Source organism: Geotrypetes seraphini, chromosome 5 (assembly GCF_902459505.1).
Source record: "Geotrypetes seraphini chromosome 5, aGeoSer1.1, whole genome shotgun sequence".
NCBI classification, from domain to species: domain Eukaryota; kingdom Metazoa; phylum Chordata; class Amphibia; order Gymnophiona; family Dermophiidae; genus Geotrypetes; species Geotrypetes seraphini.
The window spans coordinates 62,202,301-62,226,271 of record NC_047088.1 but is presented as its reverse complement, the minus strand read 5'-3'; the positions used below and the strand labels follow the sequence as shown (position 1 = coordinate 62,226,271).

Sequence of the window (23,971 nt, the reverse complement as noted above, 5' to 3'; positions counted from 1 at the left end):
TACAGGAGCAGCTGCAGCAACAACTCCAACAACTGCTGCCGGCGTTGCTGGCGCCGCACCTTCCGGTACAGGACCGGTCCGAGCCTCGCACTGTCCCATCGGTGTCGACCCCCTCGGTACCGATTAATACCTCCATGCCAGTGCTCTTGGCCGAAACACCTACAGTGCATACCCGTGCTGCTGCCGACCCTGTCCGGTCCCAGGAATGACATCGGTCTTCCTCACCCGGTACCGCCTCGGTGCGCTCAGGCAAATCTCTCTCAAAGACCCGCCATGCCGAGCCCTCCACGCCGATGTCCAAACGTACGCACCCCGACGTTAGGGACCCAGACTTGTGGGAAGACTCCCCTCACGGTACCGAAGAGGATGCTTCGTCAACCGACGAAGAACCCTCCATGACCTACACCGTCTCCAATCCAGAGCAATCCTCCTTCTCTAAATTCCTTAGGGAGATGTCAGCAGCTCTTTCCATCCCCTTAGAGTCCGACTCTAAGAAGTCTCAGGCTTTCCTCGATGCCCTAGACTTTGAGCAACCTCCCAAGGAATTTCTAAAGTTGCCCGTCCACGACATCTTACGGGAAACTTTCTATAAGAACTGGGAGACTCCCCTCACTGTTCCCGGAGCCCCTCGTAAATTGGATAGCTTGTACCGGGTTATTCCAATCCCAGGGTTTGACAAACCTCAATTGCCCCACGAGTCCCTCCTGGTGGAATCTACTTTGAAAAAATCTCAGGGTTCCAGTGTATATGCCTCCACCCCTCCTGGCAGAGAGGGAAAAACCATGGATAAATTTGGTAAGCGCCTTTTCCAAAATGCCATGCTAGCCAATAGAGCCAACAACTACACCTTCCACTTCTCCTTCTACATGAAGCATCTGGTGCAACAGCTCTCGTCCTTACAGAAATATCTTCCTGAACGTCCCTCTTTTCCAGCAACAAATTTCCAGCCTCCTCCAACTCAGGAAATTTATGGTTCGCTCCATCTACGACTCATTTGAGCTGACCTCTCGCGCATCTGCCATGGCGGTGGCCATGTGCCGTTTGGCATGGCTGAGAGTCTCTGACCTAGACATTAACCACCAGGACCGCCTGGCTAACGCACCTTGTCTGGGCGATGAACTCTTCGGAGAGTCCCTGGACTCAACAACCCAGAAACTCTCAGCACATGAGACCAGGTGGGACACTCTGATCAAACCTAAAAAGAAGACTCCACCTGCTCGTCCCTACAGACAACAGTCTTCTTACCAGCGTAGGTTCTCAGCCAGACCTCTCAACCCGCCTCAACAACAGTCTCGCCGTCCTCGCCACCAACATCAAACTCAGGCTCGCCCACAGACTCAACCTGCCAAGCCTCTTCCTTCATATAAGCCGTTTCAACCCTTTTGACTCTTTTCTCCAGAGCATAGCCATTCTCCCACCATCGCTACCTCTCCCTCAACCTATCGGAGGACGTCTTCAGCTTTTCCTCAGCCGTTGGGAGGTCATCACTTCGGACCAGTGGGTCCTCAACATCATTCGCTACGGCTACTCTCAACTTCCAGACTCTTCCACCAGACCATCCTCCCGTAGAGTCTGCTTCTCACTCCTCCCAAACCCCCCTCCTCCTGAGGGAGGTCCAATCCCTCCTTCTCCTCAATGCCATCGAAGAGGTACCTCCGGACCAAAGGGGTCAGGGATTCTACTCCCGCTACTTCCTGGTTCCCAAAAAAATGGGAGACCTTCGTCCCATCCTCGATCTCAGGGACCTCAACAAGTGTCTAGTCAAAGAGAAGTTCAGAATGCTCTCCCTAGCCACGCTTTACCCTCTTCTCTCCCACCACGACTGGCTATGCTCCCTAGACCTCAAGGAGGCCTACACTCACATCCCAATCCATCCGACTTCACGTCGCTATCTACGGTTTCAGATACGGCACCATCACTATCAGTACAAAGTGCTACCCTTTGGCCTCGCATCATCGCCCAGAGTGTTCACCAAGTGCCTTATTGTGGTGGCGGCCTTCCTCAGGTCTCACGACCTTCAGGTGTTCCCCTACTTGGACGATTGGCTGGTGAAAGCACCTATGTCTCCGTTTGTGCTACAAGCCACTCATCACATCATCTCGTTCCTCCATCTCTTGGGTTTCGAGATCAACTACCCCAAGTCGCATCTGCTTCCCACACAGCGACTTCAGTTCATTGGAGCAGTTCTCGACACCACTCTAATGAGGGCATTTCTCCCCTCCGACCGCCGTCGAACTCTGCTCCACCTCTGCCGTCAGGTGCTCCTTCATCACTCCATTCCAGCTCGACAGATGATGATCCTCCTGGGCCACATGGCCTCGACGGTCCATGTACTTCCCCTGGCGCGACTCCACCTCAGGACACCTCAGTGGACCCTGGCCAACCAATGGTCACAGACCACCGATCCTCTTTCTCATCCCATCTCTGTGACATCGTCTCTTCGGCAATCTCTTCAATGGTGGTTGAACTCCTCCAATCTTTCCAGGGGTCTACTCTTTCATCTACCCCCTCACTCCATGATCATAACCACAGATGCCTCCCCTTATGCGTGGGGAGCCCACCTGGGAGATCTTTGCACCCAGGGACTCTGGACCCCTCAGGACCGTCAGCATCACATCAATTTCCTGGAACTCAGAGCCATGTTCTATGCTCTCAAAGCCTTCCAGCACCTTCTCTACCCTCAGGTCCTTCTCCTGTGCACAGACAACCAAGTCGCCATGTACTACATAAACAAGCAAGGCGGCACCGGATCTCCCCTCCTCTGTCAGGAGGCCATCCGCATCTGGACCTGGGTCACGGCCCACAGTCTCTTCCTCAAGGCTGTCTATATCCAGGGCGAACAGAATTCCCTGGCCGACAATCTCAGCCGCATCCTTCAACCTCACGAGTGGACCCTGGACCCTCCCACGCTCCGCTCCATCTTTGCTCGCTGGGGCACTCCGCAAGTGGACCTCTTTGCAGCTCCTCACAACCATCAGCTGCCCCAGTTCTGTTCCAGACTCTTCTCCCCTCATCGTCTAGCCCCGGATGCATTCCTGCTCGACTGGACGGATCGGTTCCTATATGCCTTTCCCCCGCTGCCTCTGATGTTGCGGACGTTGTCCAAACTCAGCAGGGACAGAGCCACCATGATTCTCATCGCTCCTCGGTGGCCTCGCCAACACTGGTTCTCCCTCCTGCTTCAGCTCAGCTCCAGGGAGCCCATTCCTCTTCCTGTGTTTCCTACTCTACTTACACAGCAGCATCAGTCTCTACTACATCCCAATCTGTCCTCGCTCCACCTGACAGCTTGGTTTCTCTCGGGCTGACCTCTCCAGAGAATCTGTCTCAGCCTGTCCGTCGTATTTTGGATGCTTCCAGGAAACCGGCCACCCTCCAATGTTACCATCAGAAGTGGACCCGGTTCTCCTCTTGGTGTCTCCTTCATCATCACGATCCCACCTCATTGGCGGTGGAAACTGTACTGGACTATTTGCTCTCTCTCTCCGACGCTGGCCTCAAGTCGACCTCAATCAGAGTCCACCTCAGTGCCATCACTGCGTTTCATGAGCCTATCCTCGGAAAACCTCTTACGGCTCATCCCCTGGTTTCCCGGTTCATGAGAGGCCTCTTCAATGTCAAACCACCTCTGAAGCCTCCTCCAGTCGTCTGGGACCTGAATGTGGTTCTATCAGCCCTCATGAAACCTCCGTTTGAGCCTCTTGCCACAACTTCACTCAAATTTCTTACGTGGAAGGTGCTTTTCCTCATTGCCATCACCTCTGCCAGGAGGGTTAGTGAGCTGCATGCACTGGTTGCCGACCCACCTTTCACTGTTTTTCACCATGACAAGGTGGTTCTGCGTACCCATCCTAAATTTCTGCCTAAGGTGGTCTCGGACTTCCACCTCAACCAGTCCATCGTATTGCCTGTCTTCTTCCCTAAGCCCCATTCCCATCCTGGGGAACAGGCGTTACACACGCTGGATTGTAAGCGTGCCCTTGCATACTACCTTGACCGTACCAGGGCTCACCGCTCGTCTCCTCAGCTCTTTCTGACCTTCGATCCTAACCGTCTAGGTCGTCCTGTCTCTAAGCGGACGCTTTCCAACTGGCTTGCTGCCTGCATTGCGTTCTGTTATGCTCGGGCCGGTCTCTCACTGGAAGGTGCTGTCACGGCCCACAGGGTCAGAGCTATGGCTGCTTCTGTGGCTTTCCTCCGCTCCACGCCCATCGAGGAAATCTGCAAGGCTGCCACTTGGTCCTCAGTTCACACGTTCACTACTCACTACTGTCTGGATGCCTTCTCCAGATGGGATGGAAACTTCGGCCAATCTGTGTTACAAAATTTATTTTCCTAATGGCCAACCATCCCTCCTCCCTCTCTATTAGTTTGGAGGTCACCCATACGTTAAGAATATGCTGCCTGCTTGTCCTGGGATAAAGCACAGTTACTTACCGTAACAGGTGTTATCCAGGGACAGCAGGCAGATATTCTTACGTCCCACCCTCCTCCCCGGGTTGGCTTCTTAGCTGGCTTATCTTAACTGGGGACCACGCACTCCTCCGTCGGGCGGGAAGGCACTCGCGCATGCGCGGTGCGGCCAACTAGAACTTTCTAGTTAAAAAGGTCCGTACCGGGGCTCCGTCGGTGACGTCACCCATACGTTAAGAATATCTGCCTGCTGTCCCTGGATAACACCTGTTACGGTAAGTAACTGTGCTTTATGTCCTTGTATCGCTCTATGGCACGGCCGTACCTCGAAAACAGTGTGCAATTCTGGTTGCCTTATCTCAAAAAAGATGTAGTGGAATTAGAAAAGGTACAGAGAAGGGCAACAAAATCATAAAAGGGATGGAACAACTTCCCTATGAGGAAAGACTAAAGTGGCTAGGACTCTTAAGCTTGAAGAAAAGACGGCTCAGGGGTGATATGATAGAGGTCTATAAAATACTGAGTGGAAAGGGAAGATTTGAATTGCTTTGTTTACTCCTTCCAAAAATACTTGGACTAGGGAGCATGCGATGAAGCTACTAAGTAATAGATTTTAAACAAACCAGAGAAAATATTTATTCGCACAACATGTAGTTAAACTCTGGAATTCGTTGCCAGAGAATGTGGTGAAATCAGCTTAGCAGGGTTAAAAAAAAAAAGGTTTGGATAATTTCCTAAAAGAGAAGTCCATAGGGCCTTTATTGAGATGGCTTGGGGAAATCCATTGCTTATTCCTAGGATAAGCAGCATAAAATCTGTTTTATTACTTGGGATCTAGCTAGGTACTTGGGACCTGGGTTGGCCACTGATCGAAACAGGATACTGGACTTGATGGACCTTGGGTCTGTCTCAGTATTATGGCAGTTCTTATGAATATCAAGTGTTTTGTAAAATGGAGAGAGGTTCTATAGTGAGAAAGTAAAACAAACTATTAATAGACTGAAAGAGCTATTTGAGACTGTAAGTTTGTTGATTAAGGGTTCAACTGTTCAAATAAGAAAATCAGAACCAAGTGCAGAGGAGTTTTTACAGTATTTAGTTAATAAAGCTAATGAGTTAGATAGATTGTTTAACACCATAGAGTCTCTTGTATCTGATGAATTTCAGGTAGCATCTGTGCCTTGGTCCTCTTTTGATGAGGTAGCAGAAGATCAGGTTTTGAATTTGATGGAAGCTATTCGACTTACTAGATCTATGGTCGATCCTTATTCATTGTCTACAATTAAACAACTGGGTAGACAAGTGGTGCCCTATTTGTCTGCTATTATTAATAAATCTTTAAAAACTAATGTAATATTGGAATTGTTAAAAGTTGCAACAGTTAAACCTGTATTGAAGAGAGAGAATTTAAATGAAACTATTTTGGAGAACTATAGACCGATTGCGATGTTGCTCTTCGTAGGGAAGACCATTGAGAAGGCAGTTTTAACACAGATGCAGGATTTTGTTGAGAGAGATAATTTATTAGATTGTCATCAATATGGTTTTCAAACAGGACATAGTGTTGAAACATTTCCAGTCTCTACTGTTAGATGAGTTGAGAATTGGAGTGGATAAAAATGTGAGTCTTTGTGTCATGTCATTGGACATAGCGTCTGCATTTGATAAAGTTGATTGTCAGCTTTTATTCGATAAATTAAGAATAACGGGAATTGGTGGGTGGTTTTTTTTTTTAAGATCGATTCATAAAAGTAAAAAGTGCTGGTACTGTTTCTAAAATCATGCCAATTTGTAAAGGAGTCCCATGGGGAAGGGAGAGTGAAGTACCAGTCGCCGCCAAGGGGAAGGGAGGCACAGAAATCCTCTAACAAAAGTATAAGCCGAGACCCCAACTTCTGAGATCAAAAATCTTGGCTTGTAGTCAAGTATATATGGTAATTGAAGTGCAGTGATTAAAAATTGATGAGACGCAACGTGTGACTCTGTGAGTGTGTGTGAGTCTGTTGAGCTGAGTGTGGTATAGTTGGGTGGTTTGCCTGATTTGAATGGGGTGTGAGTGATAGTAGGATGTAATGGATCATTTGGGGATCCTGGATGTTGTTGTTTTCTTTTAATAAAAATTGTAGACGAGAGATGCTGGTCAGCGTACTGTTCTCTCTTACTGCTAGTTATGCATTCTTTGCAGGAGTGCGTTGTCACATTTTAATCTGCAGACCCATGTTTTTGTAAGTTTATGATTCTGCACAGTGTTCCTTTGTTTGAAACTGCACGTTCTCTGCTATGTTTTCCTGTGCTCCTGTACTACTATTGCTGTATTGTAAACGGCAGTGGCTGTCCCAATGTTTCTTGTCTCAATAAACATGATATTAAAAAAAATAAATAAATAAATTGATGAGACGGCACACAAACTGATCTGTGATAGTTTCTTGATATGATTTCTTCTTTATTCTGCAAAAGTATAGGTATCGTACAATAAAAAAAAAAATATACATGCTTAGAGTTTATGCTATGGATTTACTCTTGATAGTTATCCAAATCTGACGTAAAATAGTATGCAAGATAAATTGGGGAGAGTATTGCTAAACTAGATTTTAGTTGATCTTTGAAGAAGTCCTCCATACCTATGGATCTCTAGGTAAGAAAAAAAAAATCACAGGTAAAACTTATGCTCTCTTTAATGCTGCGTTTTTGTGTTTCTTCTACAGTTACTTGTTTCATTATATTTGCCAAGACAGAATCATTTTCCTCTGTGTGACAGATGATGTAAGTATTTTGGCTAATGCTTGTTTTCTCTGTTGAACAGTTTATAGATTTTTATGTGTAGCATGCCTTTACTTTCACATTTATTTATACTTACAAATCTTTGTAAGCTGCTTTGAGTGTGGTTGTATAAAAACAAAAAGGTGGTGTACAATAGTGCTGCCTGATTCACGATTGGAATCGATTCACCGATTCACTTCAGGTGAATCAATTCAAATCGATTTAAAAACCCCCAAAAAATGGCCTCTCAATTCAGTGACTGACCCTCCCCCCTCGCCCCCTAAAGCAGGAGCAGCAGCGCTGCCTCTTGCTGGTCAGTCACTGCCACTCCTGCTTTAGAGGGCAAGGGGGCAGGGTCTGTCGAGAAGTGCTGGTGTCAGGCTTCCCCCCTGGCCTGCCGCTGGTGTCCGGCTTCCCCCCTGGCCTCCTGCGCATCCATTTACCTAATATCAGCAGCCTGCTAGCGATCTTTGCAAGCTGCCATAGGCCTTCGGAGCTGTTTCCTCTGCCGCGATCCTGCCTCTGACGTCAGAGGAGGGATTGGACCGCGGCAGAGGGAAGATAGCTCCGAAAACCTATGGCAGCTTGCAAAGATCGCTAGCACTGGCGATCTTCTCTGTAGGCTGCTGATATTAGGTAAATGGATGCACAGGAAGTCAGGGGGAACATGCAGGCCTTCCTGGGGGGGGGGGGGGCGCAGGCCTTCAGGGATGGTGGCACAGGCCTTCAGGGGGGACAGACCTTCAGGAGAGGGGGGGCCCTGGTGTAGAAGTACACGGAGGAAGGGGGTTCAAAGAGACGTGCATATGCTGGACTTTGGGGGAAAGAAATAATGGGTCTAAAAACAGAGGAGAGGGAGAGAGATGGTGGACAATGGGATTTAGGGAGGGAAGGAACAGAAAGGGAGAGAAGTTGGAAACAAGGGATGGTGTGGAGGGGGATAGAGATACTGGATAGGAGGGTAGTTGGGAAAAGAAAGGGAGAGATGGTGGACCCTGCGGTGGTGGGGAAGGAGGGATAGATGCTGGATGAAAGGGTAGTCGAGAAAAGGTGGATCTGTGGATGGAGATGAAAAAAAGGAAAGATGCCTGACCTCCGGGGGAGGGAAGGGAAATGGAAGGGGAGGACAGAGCTAGAAGATGGATGGTTAGCACGGAGAAAGAAGAAGGAAGGAGACCCTGGCAAGCAAGTTATCAGAAAACAACCAGAGCCTGGGACCAACAAGATTTGAATAATGACCAGACAACAAAAGGTAGAAAAAATAATTTTATTTTCTGTTTTGTGATTACAATATGTCAGATTTGAAACGCGTATCCTGCCAGAGCTGGTGTTAGACCACAAACATGTGCTAGGATTTAACAGAGAGGAAAAGTCTTTTTTGTTTGTTTATTTTGTTTACACCACAGCGCCAGTGTGGGTTAGGAGAAGGCAAAGGGGGTGAAGAGGCTATAAAATAAACCCACCAGGATGTTTTAAAAAAACATCCAATTGGGCAGGAAAATCGAATCGAATTGAAAAATCGATTCAATAGGCTGAATCGAATCAAATTTTTTTTTCCTGAATCGGGCAGCACTAGTGTACAAGTCCCAATCCCTTTCTTCTATTACCGAGTTGCAAGCAGAATATTGCATTGGTGTGCTGTGATATAATTGATTTTCTTTGCGTAGAGCAAATACATGGAGAAAGCTGCATCCAAAATGTGAAAATACATTTATGTAAGAGATGGACGCCAAATAATCTTAATATCTTTTTATTATTTTTCCTTCCAGGATTTTGAACGCTCGAGAGCTTTTGCTTTCCTGAATGAAATCAAGAAGAGATTTCAGACCACATATGGTTCCAGGGCACAGACAGCTCTTCCTTATGCTATGAACAGTGAATTCTCTAGTGTTCTGGCAGCACAAATGGTAGGAGGCTAGCCATTTTACTTTAGGGGATATTAAGAAGCATACTGTAGAAGCTGCCTTGTACTTTCTTTTTCATTACATCCCAACATTGTTTTGGAGGGTGTGTTCCTGGGGAATTCTGTGCAGAATTGTGTGAAATTCTTCACTCAATATTTTAAAATTCTGCAGAATTTAACACAGAACAGTTTGTTTTGTTTTTAATCAGAAAATAATGGTATATATTGAAGAATTAAGGCCAGTACTGGGCAGACTTGCATGGTCTGTGTCACATATATGGCCATTCAGTTGAGGATGGGCTGGGATGGTTTAGATGAGCTGGAGTGAGCTTTGACAGAGACTCCAGTAGATGCACAATACTGGGCAGAGCTCTGGGTTTCTGGCCCAGAAATATCTTAAGAAAAAGAACAATTTAAATTAAATCATTAAATTATAGTGTATGTTTGGGCAGACTGGATAGACCATATTTCTTCTTTATCTGCCGTTATTTACTTTGTTACTGTGTTACTATGAAAGGCAACAGCATTACAAATATCATATATACCAAGAACATAATGAGTATCAATGCAATAAATGTAAACTAAGATTTACATTTCACCAGTTCTGTACATAATAAATTAACTAGATACCTTCAAGTTACATGTGATACAGAATAATGCTTAGGTGGCATATTGACATACATAGGCATATGTGCTAGTATTCTAAACATTTATATGTATAACGTGTACATATAATTATTGCCTAGTTAATAACGTGTACATATAATTATTGCCTAGTTAATAGAATTGTCCCAGATAGTATAAATATCAGAATGCGCCTGATGGTGGCCATTTTGTTACTCATAGTAGTTTATTCATGCCTTTCCCTTTGTTACCTTCACCATTTTAAACAGAAAAGCATTACATGATTTTGGCCAATATGACACTAGACACAATCTGAGAAATAATTTGTCCTAATTTCTTTACATTTAAACAGTGTTCTCTTGTTTTCCTTAGTATGCCAGTCTCAGACAGCTGATCTTCTCTTACATTTTCAGGATCCAGAGTTGCCGTGTCTCACCTGGTAGAAGTATGTTACTCATGTGAAGGCTCTGACCCTCTTTTCTCATTCATTAGAACCTCTCTCCCAGTTCAGATCTTTTCTCAGGCTTGCCTAGCAGCAGAGAAATTGGATGATCTTCACCAGTAAGAACAAATCTGAGAACACATTCATTGTGACTTCATTCCCTTGCTTCATTTTTTGGATTTACTCTTACCTCAAACGACACCCACTCATGAGAAAGGTCACTCTCTCGACATTATCACCTTCATGGATCTGACCTCTCGGAGCTGTGCTATCGACAATGTACTCTGGCAGATTCCCTTGGTCGGACCATTACCTTGGTGAATTTACATTACCCATCTTTGTCTCATATACCAGAAAAAGTTCAGCACAAAAGAATTGTAACTTTTAGAAAGAAAATTAGTTCAGATCTATTTTGGACTCGAGCACTAAAGTCGTTACCTTGTTCTCCTAGAGAAGGCCCTGTAGATGGTAGCTGGGTTAGCTGGAGAACAATCTCTGAGAGCACATATTTAACTCTCACTCCTCTTGTTACAAAATCCATTACTCATGTTAGAAATTCTCCTTGGTTTATACCATCTGATAGAGAACTCAAGCAAACATGTAGGAAACTTGAGCAAAAATGGAAGAAATCTAATTTAGACCTAACGCCTCCATTGACGAGGCGTTAGGATTTTAGGCTGCCGCAGGGGTTAGCATGTGATGAAATGTCCGCGCTAACCCCCATAGCGCGCCTTGATAAAAGGAGCCCTTAGATAAACTTAATTGGAGGCTCACTATAAGAAAATATAATTTTGAGCTGAGAAAGGCAAGAAAAAAACTACTATGATGGTAAAATTGCCAATTCTAATCATCAAAGTGGTGCTCTATTTAGACTCTGGCGCACATTAACAAGTCATGACCATAAATCTCTTCTGGTTTCACCACCTTCTGCAGACTCTCTTGCTTCTTTTTTTATTCTTTCTCTACAGTGGACTTTGGTCTTTTCTTAAACTTCAAGGGTAATTTAATGCTGATGCCAGCAGATCATTTCTGGCACTCATTTGACTTGGTATCTGAGTCCCAAGTCTCAAAATTATGCGCAAAATTGATGAGATGTAAATGCACCCTTGATCCTTTTCCCTCTTATCTTTTTGCTAATATTCTACCTCAGGCAATCAATTGGCTGAGTACATTACTAAATTATGCTTTAGAAACCTGGGTATTTTTCACATGCAAAGGGAATAATTAGCCTTACCACTCTCTTGCTAAGCTTCGGTCCTGGGCAATGATTGTCCAGATGAAATTGAATGCTGCTAAAACCATGCTCTTATGGATCGGTCTTATGGACCAAGCTCTCATGGATCAGTCCAAAGTTAGACTCTCTTCCCTCAGCTGTGACCTTAGACTCAGGAGAATCTCTGAAAATTGAGTTTTCCTCGCTAATATTGGGTATTGTCATTGATTCATCTCTTACATTTAAGGATCAGCTAAATTATCTTGTTAAAAAGTGTTTCTTTAGCCTCCGTATCCTTCATCAGCAACACTTCTCTGTATTGGTTCAGTTAATTATTTTGTCAAGGTTGGATTATTGTAACTCAATGTACCTGGGTCTTTCAAAGGTCAATCTGCAGAGGTTTCAACTGATACAGAACACTGCTACCAAGCTCATCTTTGGTAAGAGTAAATTTGATCACGTAACCTCATTGCTCAAAAGAATTACATTGGCATCCAGTGTATCTTAGAATTCAATTTAAGTGCGTTTGTATTGTATTTAAAATTCTATTTGGCATCTTATCACTTTTTGGTTCCTTTGGATTGGAATGTACACAGATCTCATCTCGATAGGAATTCTCACATAAATTAAAACTTACATTTACTTCCTTTAGGGGTAAAAACAGAACTTTCAAGAGATTCAGCCACTCCTTCATTTTCAAACTAACTAAGCTCTGGAATGAGTTACCACTTTCACTTAGAAGTCTAGGCCCCTTCGTTTTATTTCAGAAAGCTCTGAAAACTTTTTTGTTTACTGAACACTTTGAAAACTAAGCCATTCTAGATTACATTCTTCTTCTGTTTATGTACTATACTTATATTATTGTAAACAGAGTCGAGCACCTTTTGGTTGAAGACCTGGTCTATAAAATTAAGTTTTAGTTTAGTTTAATTCTTGTTGTTCTTCCATTGGGGCTTCCAGTTAAAATGCCTCTTGATAGATGATAGCTCTTGAGAAACTGAGGGGTGTGGGGAGCGGAATTAAATAGTTGTATTGAGAGAAACTTTTCAAAGGAGTGAAAGGTGAAACTGGAGCAAAAGGATCTGTTGGTGTGTTTACCTTCCTCTCTTCATCCTTGTATGTGGCTTGCCCTCTCCACCTACATCAATGTCTGTCTGTCTGTCTGTTTCCATCTGTGTGTCTTACATTTTTTTTTTCCATATCTACATATGGGCAGCTGAAATGTGTTTTTTGCAGGCGGGGACAAACAAACCAGTTTCCAGTTCCTCCACCAAGTTCTGTAGTTGTGATGCTGTGTTGAACAACATATTGATCGGGCAATGGCCCATTGACCCACCTCATTCCACAGCTTATGTATGTGCCTGTGTTTCTGGTTTTGTCTGCCTGAGTCTTTCCTGCTTTGCAGCAAATGCAAAGTAAACCAACAAAGTACAAGTAGGGATTTCAGAATCAAATCCTCATCTCTGTTCTACAGCTTTACTTATGTGTGCTATGACACCAACAGAAGAATACACATTCCACAATCGGCAACAGACAAAGAAAAGAGTGGAAAAGCTGCAACCCCCCACACAAAAGATAAACATTATATGGCGCACTGTACGCTTACACAGTAAGCTTTGACTGTTCGTCTTTTGCACGAGTGTTGTAGATTTTGCGGAGAAGCTGGCAAATTTTAAGTCCGGTTTGAAGCTCATTTCATTTTTAAACTGACATGGTGGATATTCTTTGTGCTTAGATTGTTCAGATTCCTGATGCAGACTGTTTAGCTGAAACACAAGCCCATGTCAAGTGAATACGAAATAACTAGATTGAATAAAGGTGCTTTTTGTTATTCTTGTTTGGTTATCTCCACTCTTCTTCGTCTATGAAACTTATGCATATAGTTTTAACCACTGAGCGGTCGAAATAGCTTGTGTTAGAGTTGAACCTTGGCGCCTGATTCTCTAATGCAAGTATAAAGAAAAAAATGTTGCTCCCCAATGATGTAATAAGCTGGTAAGCAAATCGCATGCTAGAAATGTGATCTATCTTGACAGAATACACTGGAAGCATGCACACAGGTTTGCACTAGCAGCAGCTATGTTATGTGCACAAAAAAAATATTGGCAGCCGTTTGCATGTTCTGGAATGCTATTTTGTGCATAAATATGAGTTCTCGCTATTTATTAGGATTAGGTTCCTAGAAAACCCCCTGAATACTGAACATGCAAATATGGAATTGTTGATCCTGTGGGTAAAACTGGGTTAGGTGCTTATGTGACTCTGTTTACTCTTGCTTCCTAATAACCATAAACTCATCATTTTGCGAATCCTTCTTGTAAAAAAAAAAAAAAAAAAGGAGCTTGCTTACTATGTTGTTATTTTATATACTTTTGTGAAAGTACAGTATGTACAGTCTTGGTGTAACAGTATTCATGTACAGCTCTATGAATATCTTTGTCCTTATCGGAATGACTGTGCATGACCTTTAATAAGTGAAAATGCCCATGAACAGCAAAAAATGGGTTACTGTCTTACATGAATAAGTGAATCTGTGAATATGGAACATATCGATAATGAGAATCATTTTAAGTGCCTACATTTATGCCACAGGCATGTTGTAAGAGGCTGCACTTAAGGTTTGACACATAGCTACGGACGTGCTCTAATATTCTATAACAGATTTGGCACATAACTCTGATGCTACAAAATCCTAGTTTAGTGCCCAGTATTTTTGGTGCTTAACTTTTAGTGCCATTTATAACACTGACCCCACAGTACACTAAAACATTGTGCTTTGGCCACAGTTTTGTCAATACCAACAATAAAGTGCATTTGGGCGCATGAATGCAACTGTTCTATAAAGTGCACACAGGAATCGTGGGAACACCCCGACACACTCATGCCTCTCCCCCCCCCCCAACTTGTTAATAGCCCTTTTGCAGTTGCCTTAGTGCTTGTTGATGCCAGTTGTTGGTATTTATCTTCAATAAAGTGTCGGCTTAGTTGCATGGGGACAGAAATCAAACCCATCCCTGTCCGTCTCCACAAGTAATTCTTCCATCCCCACCCTTCCCCTAAACTTCAGAAGTACCGTAGTTATTTCATTTAATTATGGTATTGAATTAGAGACTCTGGTAGATACCCATTTACAAACAAGCAGAGACATTTTATTAATTTGAAAATATTAATTGGGAAGAATACATACTTTGTAAATGGGTTTCTGCCAAAGCCTCTAATGTAAATATAAAATATAAATGCAGTCAAACCTCGGTTTACGAGCGCTGCGGTTTGTGAGTGTTTTGCAAGACAAGCAAAACATTTGCAAAATCCATGCCTCAGAAACTGAGCTTGCCTCGATTTGCGAGCCCCCCCCTGCAATCCGGCATCCCTCCCCCCCACGGGGTGGGGCGACGCGAGCGGGCGAGGATATCGGATCGTGGAGGGGTGTGGAACAACGCAGGTGGCCTCGGGGGTGGGGGTAAAATGGAGCAGCGCCGATGGCCTCGGGGGAGGGGGGGAAGGGGAGATGGAACGAATCAAGCGAGTTTCCCTTCCTATGGGGAAACTCGCTTTGATATACGAGCAATTTGGTTTACGAGCATGCTTCTGGAACGAATTATGCTCATAAACCAAGGTTCCACTGTACTTCAAACTGCTCGTTCCATCCACTTCCAGCAAACACAGCTACTCTTCTTCACCTATCCAACCATCCCATCAGCTTCCTTGGCTCATATCCCTGTTCATCAGTAGCTTCTGAATGTGTTCTCTACCCTCAAAAACAGTAGCTTCTCTCAATCCTTCTCCCCCCTCCCCCCAGGTAACAAAAAGACTTTTAAAAAATTGAAATTTATCCTGCCAGCAGGGCTGCTGCAGAATTCCTGCTCAGCAGTGCTCCTTAAGGGCAGCTTCTGTGGTTGCTAGTGCTCCCAAGTATCCTGCTCAAGGTGGCTCCATATGGGCTGCCTTTCCAGGGTGAATACCCCTCCCCAGGCTTTTTCTTTGCTTGCCCCCAACACACACTCACATACCCAAACCCATAGCTCTACTTCCCCCAGCACACACATGCACAAATGCACACCCCCTACAGCTCTCTCTCCCACCAGCGTGCACACACCCATACTGTAGATCTCAGTCACAACTCCATATACCTGACCCCCAACTGAATTCTCAGTTCTGCTGTCCAGCTTTTTATCTTCTCCATCTGCAGATACTTCACTAGCTCCTACATCCCTTTATACTGACACTAGTTTTCGCTCCTTCTCCCTTCAGTAGCATAGATATCCAGTTCACGCTATCCCCCACCCCAGAAGCGGAAATGCAAGTTACCAGAGATGCAGGTTTCCCAAAGCTGGCATGGTCTTATTTAAAAATTTAAATAACATAATGTTTTCTACCTTTTGTAATTTGAGCAGTTTATTTTTCCATTTGATTTGGTCTGTGTCTTCTGCTTTTCTTTGTTTTTTTTTAACCTTTCTAGGGTCTCCCTGTCTATTTGACATTTCTTCTCTCCCCATGTCTGCCATCCATTTTCTCTCCATGTCCCTATATGTCCTCTCCAGCATCTCTCCTCATTGTCCCTGTTCCTATCTTACCTCCACCTCCTCCTCCTCCCCAATGTTCAGCATCTGCTCTTTTAGTGTCCCTATCCTCCCTTTATATTCAGCAGTGCCCCTCTGTGTTCCAACCCATTTTCCACTTTTGCCCTGTGTCCTTACTCCATAGCCAGCATCTCTTGTCTGCCCTGTCTCTTTTTCCTACACCCTAGGTCCAGCATCACCTCCTTGTGGTCTGGCATAACTCCCTCTCTCTGTCTGTAGCTCCAGCATCTCCCCTCCTCTGTTCTAAACCCCAATCTAGTCTCTATCTCTTCTTTCTCCCAATCTTGTCTTTTTTTCTCATGCTCCCCTTTCTGGCAGATCCAGCAATCTCGTGGGTTTACCCATTCTCTCCCCAAGCAATATAATTTCATATTCTGTTACTTACCTTCAGGATTCAATATGCTAGATGTTCAATCCCAACCCGTAATACAGGAGTTGCAGAAAGCCACACACTTTTCTGAGCACATGCTCTTCCCCCTTACAGGCGCTTCAGTGCCTTGAGACTCCTTTCTGGTGGTCCCCTGTTGGAGGAAAGGATGCAGTCCTGTGGAGTCATACTGCTTCACAGAGAAACTTTGGCGGATCTGTGAAACCAGCCTATGTGCCACCTTCTTGGGCTCGGGTTCCGTTCCCCTGGGAGTTCGCTTGCCCGCTGTCCTTGTCATGGGTTTTAAGTGCAAGCTGTACGCATCCAGAGTGAAACCCCCTGGGTTTCAGGGCACAGGCTGCGTTTTCCGATCACGTAGAGAGGATCTGTGGGTGTGGAGGTTACATTCGGTGTCTGGCCAAATGGCAGTCTGAAGATCTTCAAGTCTACTTGTTTCTGAGGCAGAAAATCCTTTTCCTCCATTCAGCTGCTGTATAAATACTGACAGGCTGACATTGCTGAAACTGTGAGTAAACCCTCCATTATTTCCTATGGGAACTTCGGGGGTGGCTTGTTAAACTCTTTAAAACATGTTTTTCACAGTTCCTGAGGGTAGAGTTCTGGTCCCCCTCCTCCCCAGACCCCAAATAGCTATTTTTATTTTTGGATTTTGTTTAATTTTGCCGTTGTTGGTGTGAATTCGCTGGCAGCAGCCATTTTGAATTTTAAATGACTTTTTTCAGTTTTATTTCTGCCTTAAAACCTCTCAATTTGATTAAAAAATTGTTTGGGTTGGACTCTGCCCCCTAATATGTCGGATGTGTACCTTGGTTGCGGCCGGATTGGTGCCGGATCTGTGACTGTACACCATGTGCCGTAGCATGCTGGGGGAGGAGGGGCGGGAGCTTTGGGCTTCGCTTCCTTCAGGTCCCCCAGGACTGGGGTGCTGGCCTATGGCCACAATTTTGGGTGCTGGACTTTGGGAGGGGTCAGTAATTTTAATCCTTCCTGTTGTTTTCGTCAGAGCTCCTCGGGCTCTTCCTCCCGGAGAGGATCTCAGGGATACAGTCCCTGTGACAACACTTTCACTTTCAGCTGTCCTCCGACATCCAGATCCTGGATGGCTAATGCTCCTAATATAGCCTTCTACAAGGCCGTCTAGCTCAGTTTTACTAGGAGTGGACTTGCATGTCCTCGGTTATTTGGGTGCTGGACATCTTTTGGGAGGGGCACAAGAAAGATTTATTTTACCTGCCTCCAGATTTGTTTCTGGACTCACCAGCAGGTCGGTCGAAAGAAGAGTAGAATGTCCATGCTTGTTTACAGTGTTTCTTCAACGTCCGGACATTCATTCCAGAACATAGCTCAGGTTTCGACAGATACTCTTATTCTTTCTCATGCCGAAGTACGATCGGTGGACTGGATGTCCATTCTGGCTCTCGTCCATCACTTGCTTCCTGGCATTCCTTATTTCTGAAGAGAATCAGTGAGCACAGTCATTACTGCTGTTTCCTGGGGAGTTCTAGCATCCTTGGATCTCGCGAAGGCTGGCTTTCTTATTCCAATGTTCTGGGGTATCACAGATTTTTGTGTTTCCAGTTCGCAGCTCTTTGACCTTGCGACTGCGCCCCACGTTTTCTCCAAAGTATTGATAGTTATCCCAGGACAAGCAGGCAGCATATTCTTGACTGATGGGTGACGGCACCGACGGAGCCCCGGTACGGACAATTTTAGAGTGATTGCACTCTAAGAACTTTAGAAAGTTCTAGCTAGGCCGCACCGCGCGTGCGCGAGTGCCTTCCCGCCCGACAGAGGCGCGCGGTCCCCAGTTTTCTTAATTCCGCGGAGCTAAGAAGACGCGTGTTTCCAACGGCTGTTGGAAGTTTTTTTTCTATTTCACTTGCCTTCCCGCTCGCGCGTATTTTTCTCTTCATATTTTATTTCTTTCCTTCTTTTTTACCCTTTGTGTAAAAAAAAAAAAAAAAAAAAAATTTTTATTATTTTTCATTTTTTTGTCGAATCTGACCCGGCGGGGCCTGTTGGCACCATCGAAGCCTCGGGCTTCGATTTTGCTACAGCAGTATTTCCCTTCATGCCCCCGTCACCGGGTTTCAAAAAGTGTCAGCGGTGTGCGCGCCCTATCTCCCTTTCCGACCCACACAAGTGGTGCCTCCAGTGTCTGGGTCCGGACCATAGGGCTGAAACCTGCACCCGCTGTAGTTCTTTACAAAAAAGAACTTTAAAAAATCGACAAATTCAGCAGCGGATCCTTTTCGGTACCGCTATGGAAGTTGCACCGGTATCGACGTCGACGACTTCCTCCAAATCGACTCCGACTACCTCGGCACCGCCAGATCCATCGTCGGTGTCGACTCCTGTAGGTAAGCCGGCTAAGAAGCCTTCCCCTACTGTTCTAGGCCCGCCAGTCGAGCATGCAGTGAGCCAAGTCCTGCAGACTGAGCGCCGGCCCCGTAAACGCTCCGCTCCCATTGAAGTCTCTGCATCGTCATCGGCATCGACTTCACCTGAGCGTCGAGCGGCACCGAAGGTACCGAGCAAGAAAAAACCGGTACCGGTGCCATCGGGACCAACGTTGGATGAGCGCATTGCCTCTATCCTCCAGGTCCAGCTTAAGCAGCAACTACAACAGTTGCTCCCGGCTCTATTGTCTCCGAACCTTCCAGTGTCGGTACCGACTGAGCCTTCGGTGCCGTCTGTCGAACAGCCTCTGTTATCGGCATCGACTGTTTCGGCACCGCAAAAATCTTTGTCCATGCCTGTTCTGTCAGCAGAACCAAAACGGTGTGCTACTCCTACGGTGTCGGAACCGGTACTGGTCTCTGAACCCCGTACCGTACTACATTCCCCAGGTACCGTCTCCACTCGGTCTGGTAAATCGGTACGCAAGACTAAACATACTGATACATCGACTCCACTTTCCCAGGGCCGTTTACAATCGGTACGGGACCCTGACTTGTGGGACGATTCAGATGATCCCCTCGGTACCGAGGAGGATTACACATCTGATGAGGAGGAACCATCGGTGCAGGATACTACTGCTAAGCCAGAGCACTCCTCCTTCACAAAATTTCTAAAGGAGATGTCAGACACCCTGTCTATTCCTTTAGAGTCTGACTCTAAAAAATCCAAGGCATTTTTGGATGCCTTGGATTTTGACCAACCTCCTAAAGAGTTTTTAAAGTTACCCCTCCATGACATCTTGAGGGAAACTTTTTATAAGAATCTGGAAACTCCTTTGACAATCCCAGGAGCCCCAAGAAAACTGGAATCTCTATATAAAGTGATTCCAATACCTGGATTTGACAAACCCCAACTTTCCCATGAATCCCTGTTGGTAGAGTCAACCCTAAAGAAGACTACAGGAGCCAGTATGTATGCCTCTGTCCCTCCTGGTAGGGAAGGAAAGGCCATGGACAAATTTGGAAAGCGTCTTTACCAAAATGCAATGCTGGCCAACCGTTCAAGCAATTACGCTTTCCACTTCTCGTTTTACCTGAAACATCTCATTCAACAGGTAACCTTTTTTCAAAAGTATATTCCGGACCGTAAACTTCCTGCTTTTCAGCAATGTACCTCTAGTCTTCTGCAACTCAGGAAGTTTATGGTCCGTTCTATTTATGATACTTTTGAATTGACGTCTCGTGCTACTGCTATCTCTGTAGCAATGAGAAGATTGGCATGGCTACGGACCTCAGAACTGGACGTAAACCATCAGGACCGGCTTGCCAATGCTCCTTGCCTAGGGGATGAGCTGTTTGGAGAGTCCATGGATACCACCACACAAAAGCTCTCCGCCCATGAAACTAGGTGGGACACCTTGTTGAAAAACAAGAAGAAACCTCCTCCTCCTCCTCGTCCATTCAGGCAACAACCTTCATATCAAAGGAGGTTTTCTGCTCGACCGGCGCAGTCCCATCCTCCTCAACCTCGCAGGCAGCGTCAGCAGCAACAACAGGCTCGTCAACAACAGCAGCCTGCTGTCAAACCGGCTATTCAACCTAAGTCGACACAGCCCTTTTGACTTCTTTCTCCAGGACATTGCCAGTCTTCCTCCCTCGTGTCCTCTTCCTCAGCCCATAGGAGGTCGACTACAAGTTTTTCTATCTCGATGGGAAGCAATCACCTCCGACCAGTGGGTACTTGCTATCATCGCCCACGGCTACTCCCTAAATTTTCAGACTCCTCCACCTCTAAGTCTGCCAAAAGAGTCTGCTTCCAACAAGGCTCAATCCCTCCTCCTCGCTCAGGAGGTTCAATCCCTCCTTCTTCTCAATGCCATCGAACCGGTTCCTCTGGACCAGCAGGGCCTGGGATTTTACTCCCGGTACTTTCTTGTACCCAAAAAGACCGGAGATCTCAGACCAATATTAGATCTCAGGGATCTCAACAAATGTCTGGTCAAGGAGAAGTTCAAGATGTTATCGCTTGCCACCCTATATCCTCTTCTTTCTCAGGAAGACTGGCTATGTTCCCTCGATCTCAAGGAGGCGTATACTCACATTCCAATTCATCTGATGTCCAGACAATATCTTCGCTTTCTTGTCAATCAACATCATTACCAATATAAGGTGCTACCCTTCGGCCTAGCCTCCTCGCCCAGGGTATTCACCAAATGTCTGATTGTGGTCGCAGCTTATCTCCGCTCCCACAACTTTCAAGTCTTCCCTTACCTGGACGACTGGCTCATCAAGGCTCCTTCTCCTCAGTCCGTTCACAAAGCCATGGATCAGACCATTTACTTCCTTCGACTGTTGGGGTTCGAAATCAATCTACCCAAGTCGCACCTCATTCCGACTCAGCGACTTCAATTCATTGGAGCCATTCTGGATACTGTTCAGATGAGGGCTTTTCTTCCTCCAAACCGCCTTCACACCATCCTTCATCTCTGTCAGCAGGTGTTCCAGCAACCTTCCATCTCTGCGAATCACATGATGGTGCTCTTGGGACACATGGCCTCCACAGTACATGTCACTCCCTTCGCACGTCTCCACCTGCGTACTCCTCAATGGACCCTAGCGACTCAGTGGGCACAAGCGACGGATCCTTGTTCACAACACATATCTGTGACCTCGTCTCTTCGACAGTCGCTTCTTTGGTGGTTGAAATCATCAAATCTATCCAGAGGTCTACTGTTCCATCTACCTCCTCATCAACTGGTCATCACCACGGATTCCTCCCCCTATGCATGGGGAGCTCATTTGAACGAGTTCCAAACTCAGGGATTTTGGACCACCCAGGAAAAGAAACACCACATCAATTTCCTGGAACTCAGAGCGATGTTTTACGCCCTCAAAGCTTTCCAACATCTCCTTTTTCCTCAGGTTCTTCTCATTTGCACAGACAACCAAGTTGCAATGTATTACATCAACAAACAGGGAGGGACGGGATCCCGTCCCTTATGTCAGGAAGCTCAAAGGATTTGGACCTGGGCGACTGCTCGTCACTTATTCCTGAAGGCAGTCTACATTCAAGGGGAACAGAATTGCTTAGCAGACAATCTCAGCAGAATTCTTCAACCTCACGAATGGACTCTCGACCCTTCGACTCTCCAGTCCATTTTCTCTCAATGGGGCACACCTCAAGTGGATCTTTTTGCAGCTCCCCACAACCATCAACTGCCACTGTTTTGCTCCAGACTTTACTCTCCCCACCGTCTGGAACCCGATGCATTTCTCCTAGATTGGACCAATCTCTTCCTTTATGCATTCCCTCCTCTTCCGCTCATGCTGCGCACCTTATTCAAGCTCAAGAGGGAACAAGCCACCATGATTCTCATCGCTCCACGGTGGCCCAGACAGCATTGGTTCTCCCTTCTACTTCAGCTCAGTTCCAGGGAACCCATGCCTCTTCCCCTGTTTCCTTCACTGCTTACACAGCATCAGCAAACACTGCTTCATCCCAACTTACAGTCTCTGCACCTGACAGCTTGGTATCTCTCGGGCTGACTCCAGCTCATGCTCTCCTGTCTCAGCCTGTCCGTTCTATTATTGATGCCTCCAGGAAACCGTCCACTCTTCAATGTTACCAACAAAAGTGGTCTCGCTTTTCTTCCTGGTGCCTGTTACATCACCACAATCCCATATCTACAGCAGTGGGACTGGTGTTAGACTATTTATTATCCTTATCTGACTCTGGTCTGAAATCCTCTTCGATAAGGGTCCACCTTAGTGCCATTGCAGCTTTTCATGAGCCGATTCATGGGAAACCCCTCTCAGCTCATCCCTTAGTTTCAAGGTTCATGAAGGGCCTTTTCAATGTGAAACCACCTCTTAAAGCCCCTCCTGTTGTTTGGGATCTCAATGTGGTTCTTTCTGCGTTGATGAAGCCTCCTTTCGAGCCGTTGGCCTCATCGCATTTTAAATTTCTCACTTGGAAAGTGGTCTTTCTCATAGCTCTCACTTCTGCCAGGAGGGTCAGTGAGCTTCATGCACTGGTGGCGGATCCACCTTTCACTGTTTTTCACCATGATAAGGTCGTCCTCCGCACACATCCCAAATTCCTTCCTAAGGTTGTGTCTGAATTTCATCTTAACCAATCCATCGTTCTACCTGTTTTTTTCCCAAAGCCTCATTCTACTCCAGGTGAACAGGCTTTGCATACTTTGGATTGTAAACGTGCTCTGGCTTACTATCTTGATCGCACCAAACCTCACAGATCATCTCCTCAACTATTTTTGTCATTTGATCCTAACAAGTTGGGTCATCCTGTATCTAAACGCACTCTATCCAATTGGCTTGCTGCTTGCGTTTCTTTTTGTTATGCTCAGTCCGGCCTGACACTGGAAGGTTCTGTCACAGGCCACAAAATTAGAGCTATGGCAGCGTCTGTAGCTTTCCTCCGTTCCACTCCTATTGAGGAAATCTGCAAGGCTGCTACTTGGTCCTCAGTTCATACTTTTACATCTCATTATTGTCTGGATGCATTCTCCAGACGGGATGGACACTTCGGCCAATCTGTTTTGCAAAATTTGTTTTCCTAATGGCCAACCTTCCCTCCATCCCTCTTTTTGTTAGCTTGGAGGTCACCCATCAGTCAAGAATATGCTGCCTGCTTGTCCTGGGATAAAGCACAGTTACTTACCGTAACAGGTGTTATCCAGGGACAGCAGGCAGATATTCTTGCGTCCCTCCCACCTCCCCGGGTTGGCTTATCCTAACTGGGGACCGCGCGCCTCTGTCGGGCGGGAAGGCACTCGCGCACGCGCGGTGCGGCCTAGCTAGAACTTTCTAAAGTTCTTAGAGTGCAATCACTCTAAAATTGTCCGTACCGGGGCTCCGTCGGTGCCGTCACCCATCAGTCAAGAATATCTGCCTGCTGTCCCTGGATAACACCTGTTACGGTAAGTAACTGTGCTTTATGATGGCTTTACTCCACTGGCAGGGTGTCCTGGTTCCTCCTTCCTAGATGATTGGTTGATCTGAGCTCCGTTCCAACAGGAGTGCGAATGTGTGCTGGAGATGGTAGTGTGTCTGCTACAGGCCTTAGGTTGGCTTGTCAAATTTCAGAAGTGGCAGTTGACACCTTTCGGAAGTCCCAGTCCTTGGAGACTCTGGGCCTTTTCTTCAACATCCGGCAGGGACATGTGTTTCTTCCCAGACACACAGTCACAAACTTCAACAGCAGATCAGAGACTGCCTGGATTATCCAG

General features: G+C 45.9%; 1 protein-coding gene across 2 annotated transcripts in view; it reads left to right on the top strand.

Annotated features, from left to right (window-relative positions):
• The window catches only part of VAMP7 (vesicle associated membrane protein 7), a 67,353-nt gene that overhangs the window by 25,230 nt on the left and 18,152 nt on the right, over window positions 1–23,971 (top strand). For both annotated transcript variants that reach the window (XM_033945955.1, XM_033945956.1), the window contains exons 3-4: window positions 7,119–7,176; window positions 8,943–9,080. In XM_033945955.1, the coding sequence (XP_033801846.1) occupies window positions 7,119–7,176; window positions 8,943–9,080 (196 nt within the window). The remainder of the gene's footprint in view (window positions 1–7,118; window positions 7,177–8,942; window positions 9,081–23,971) is intronic.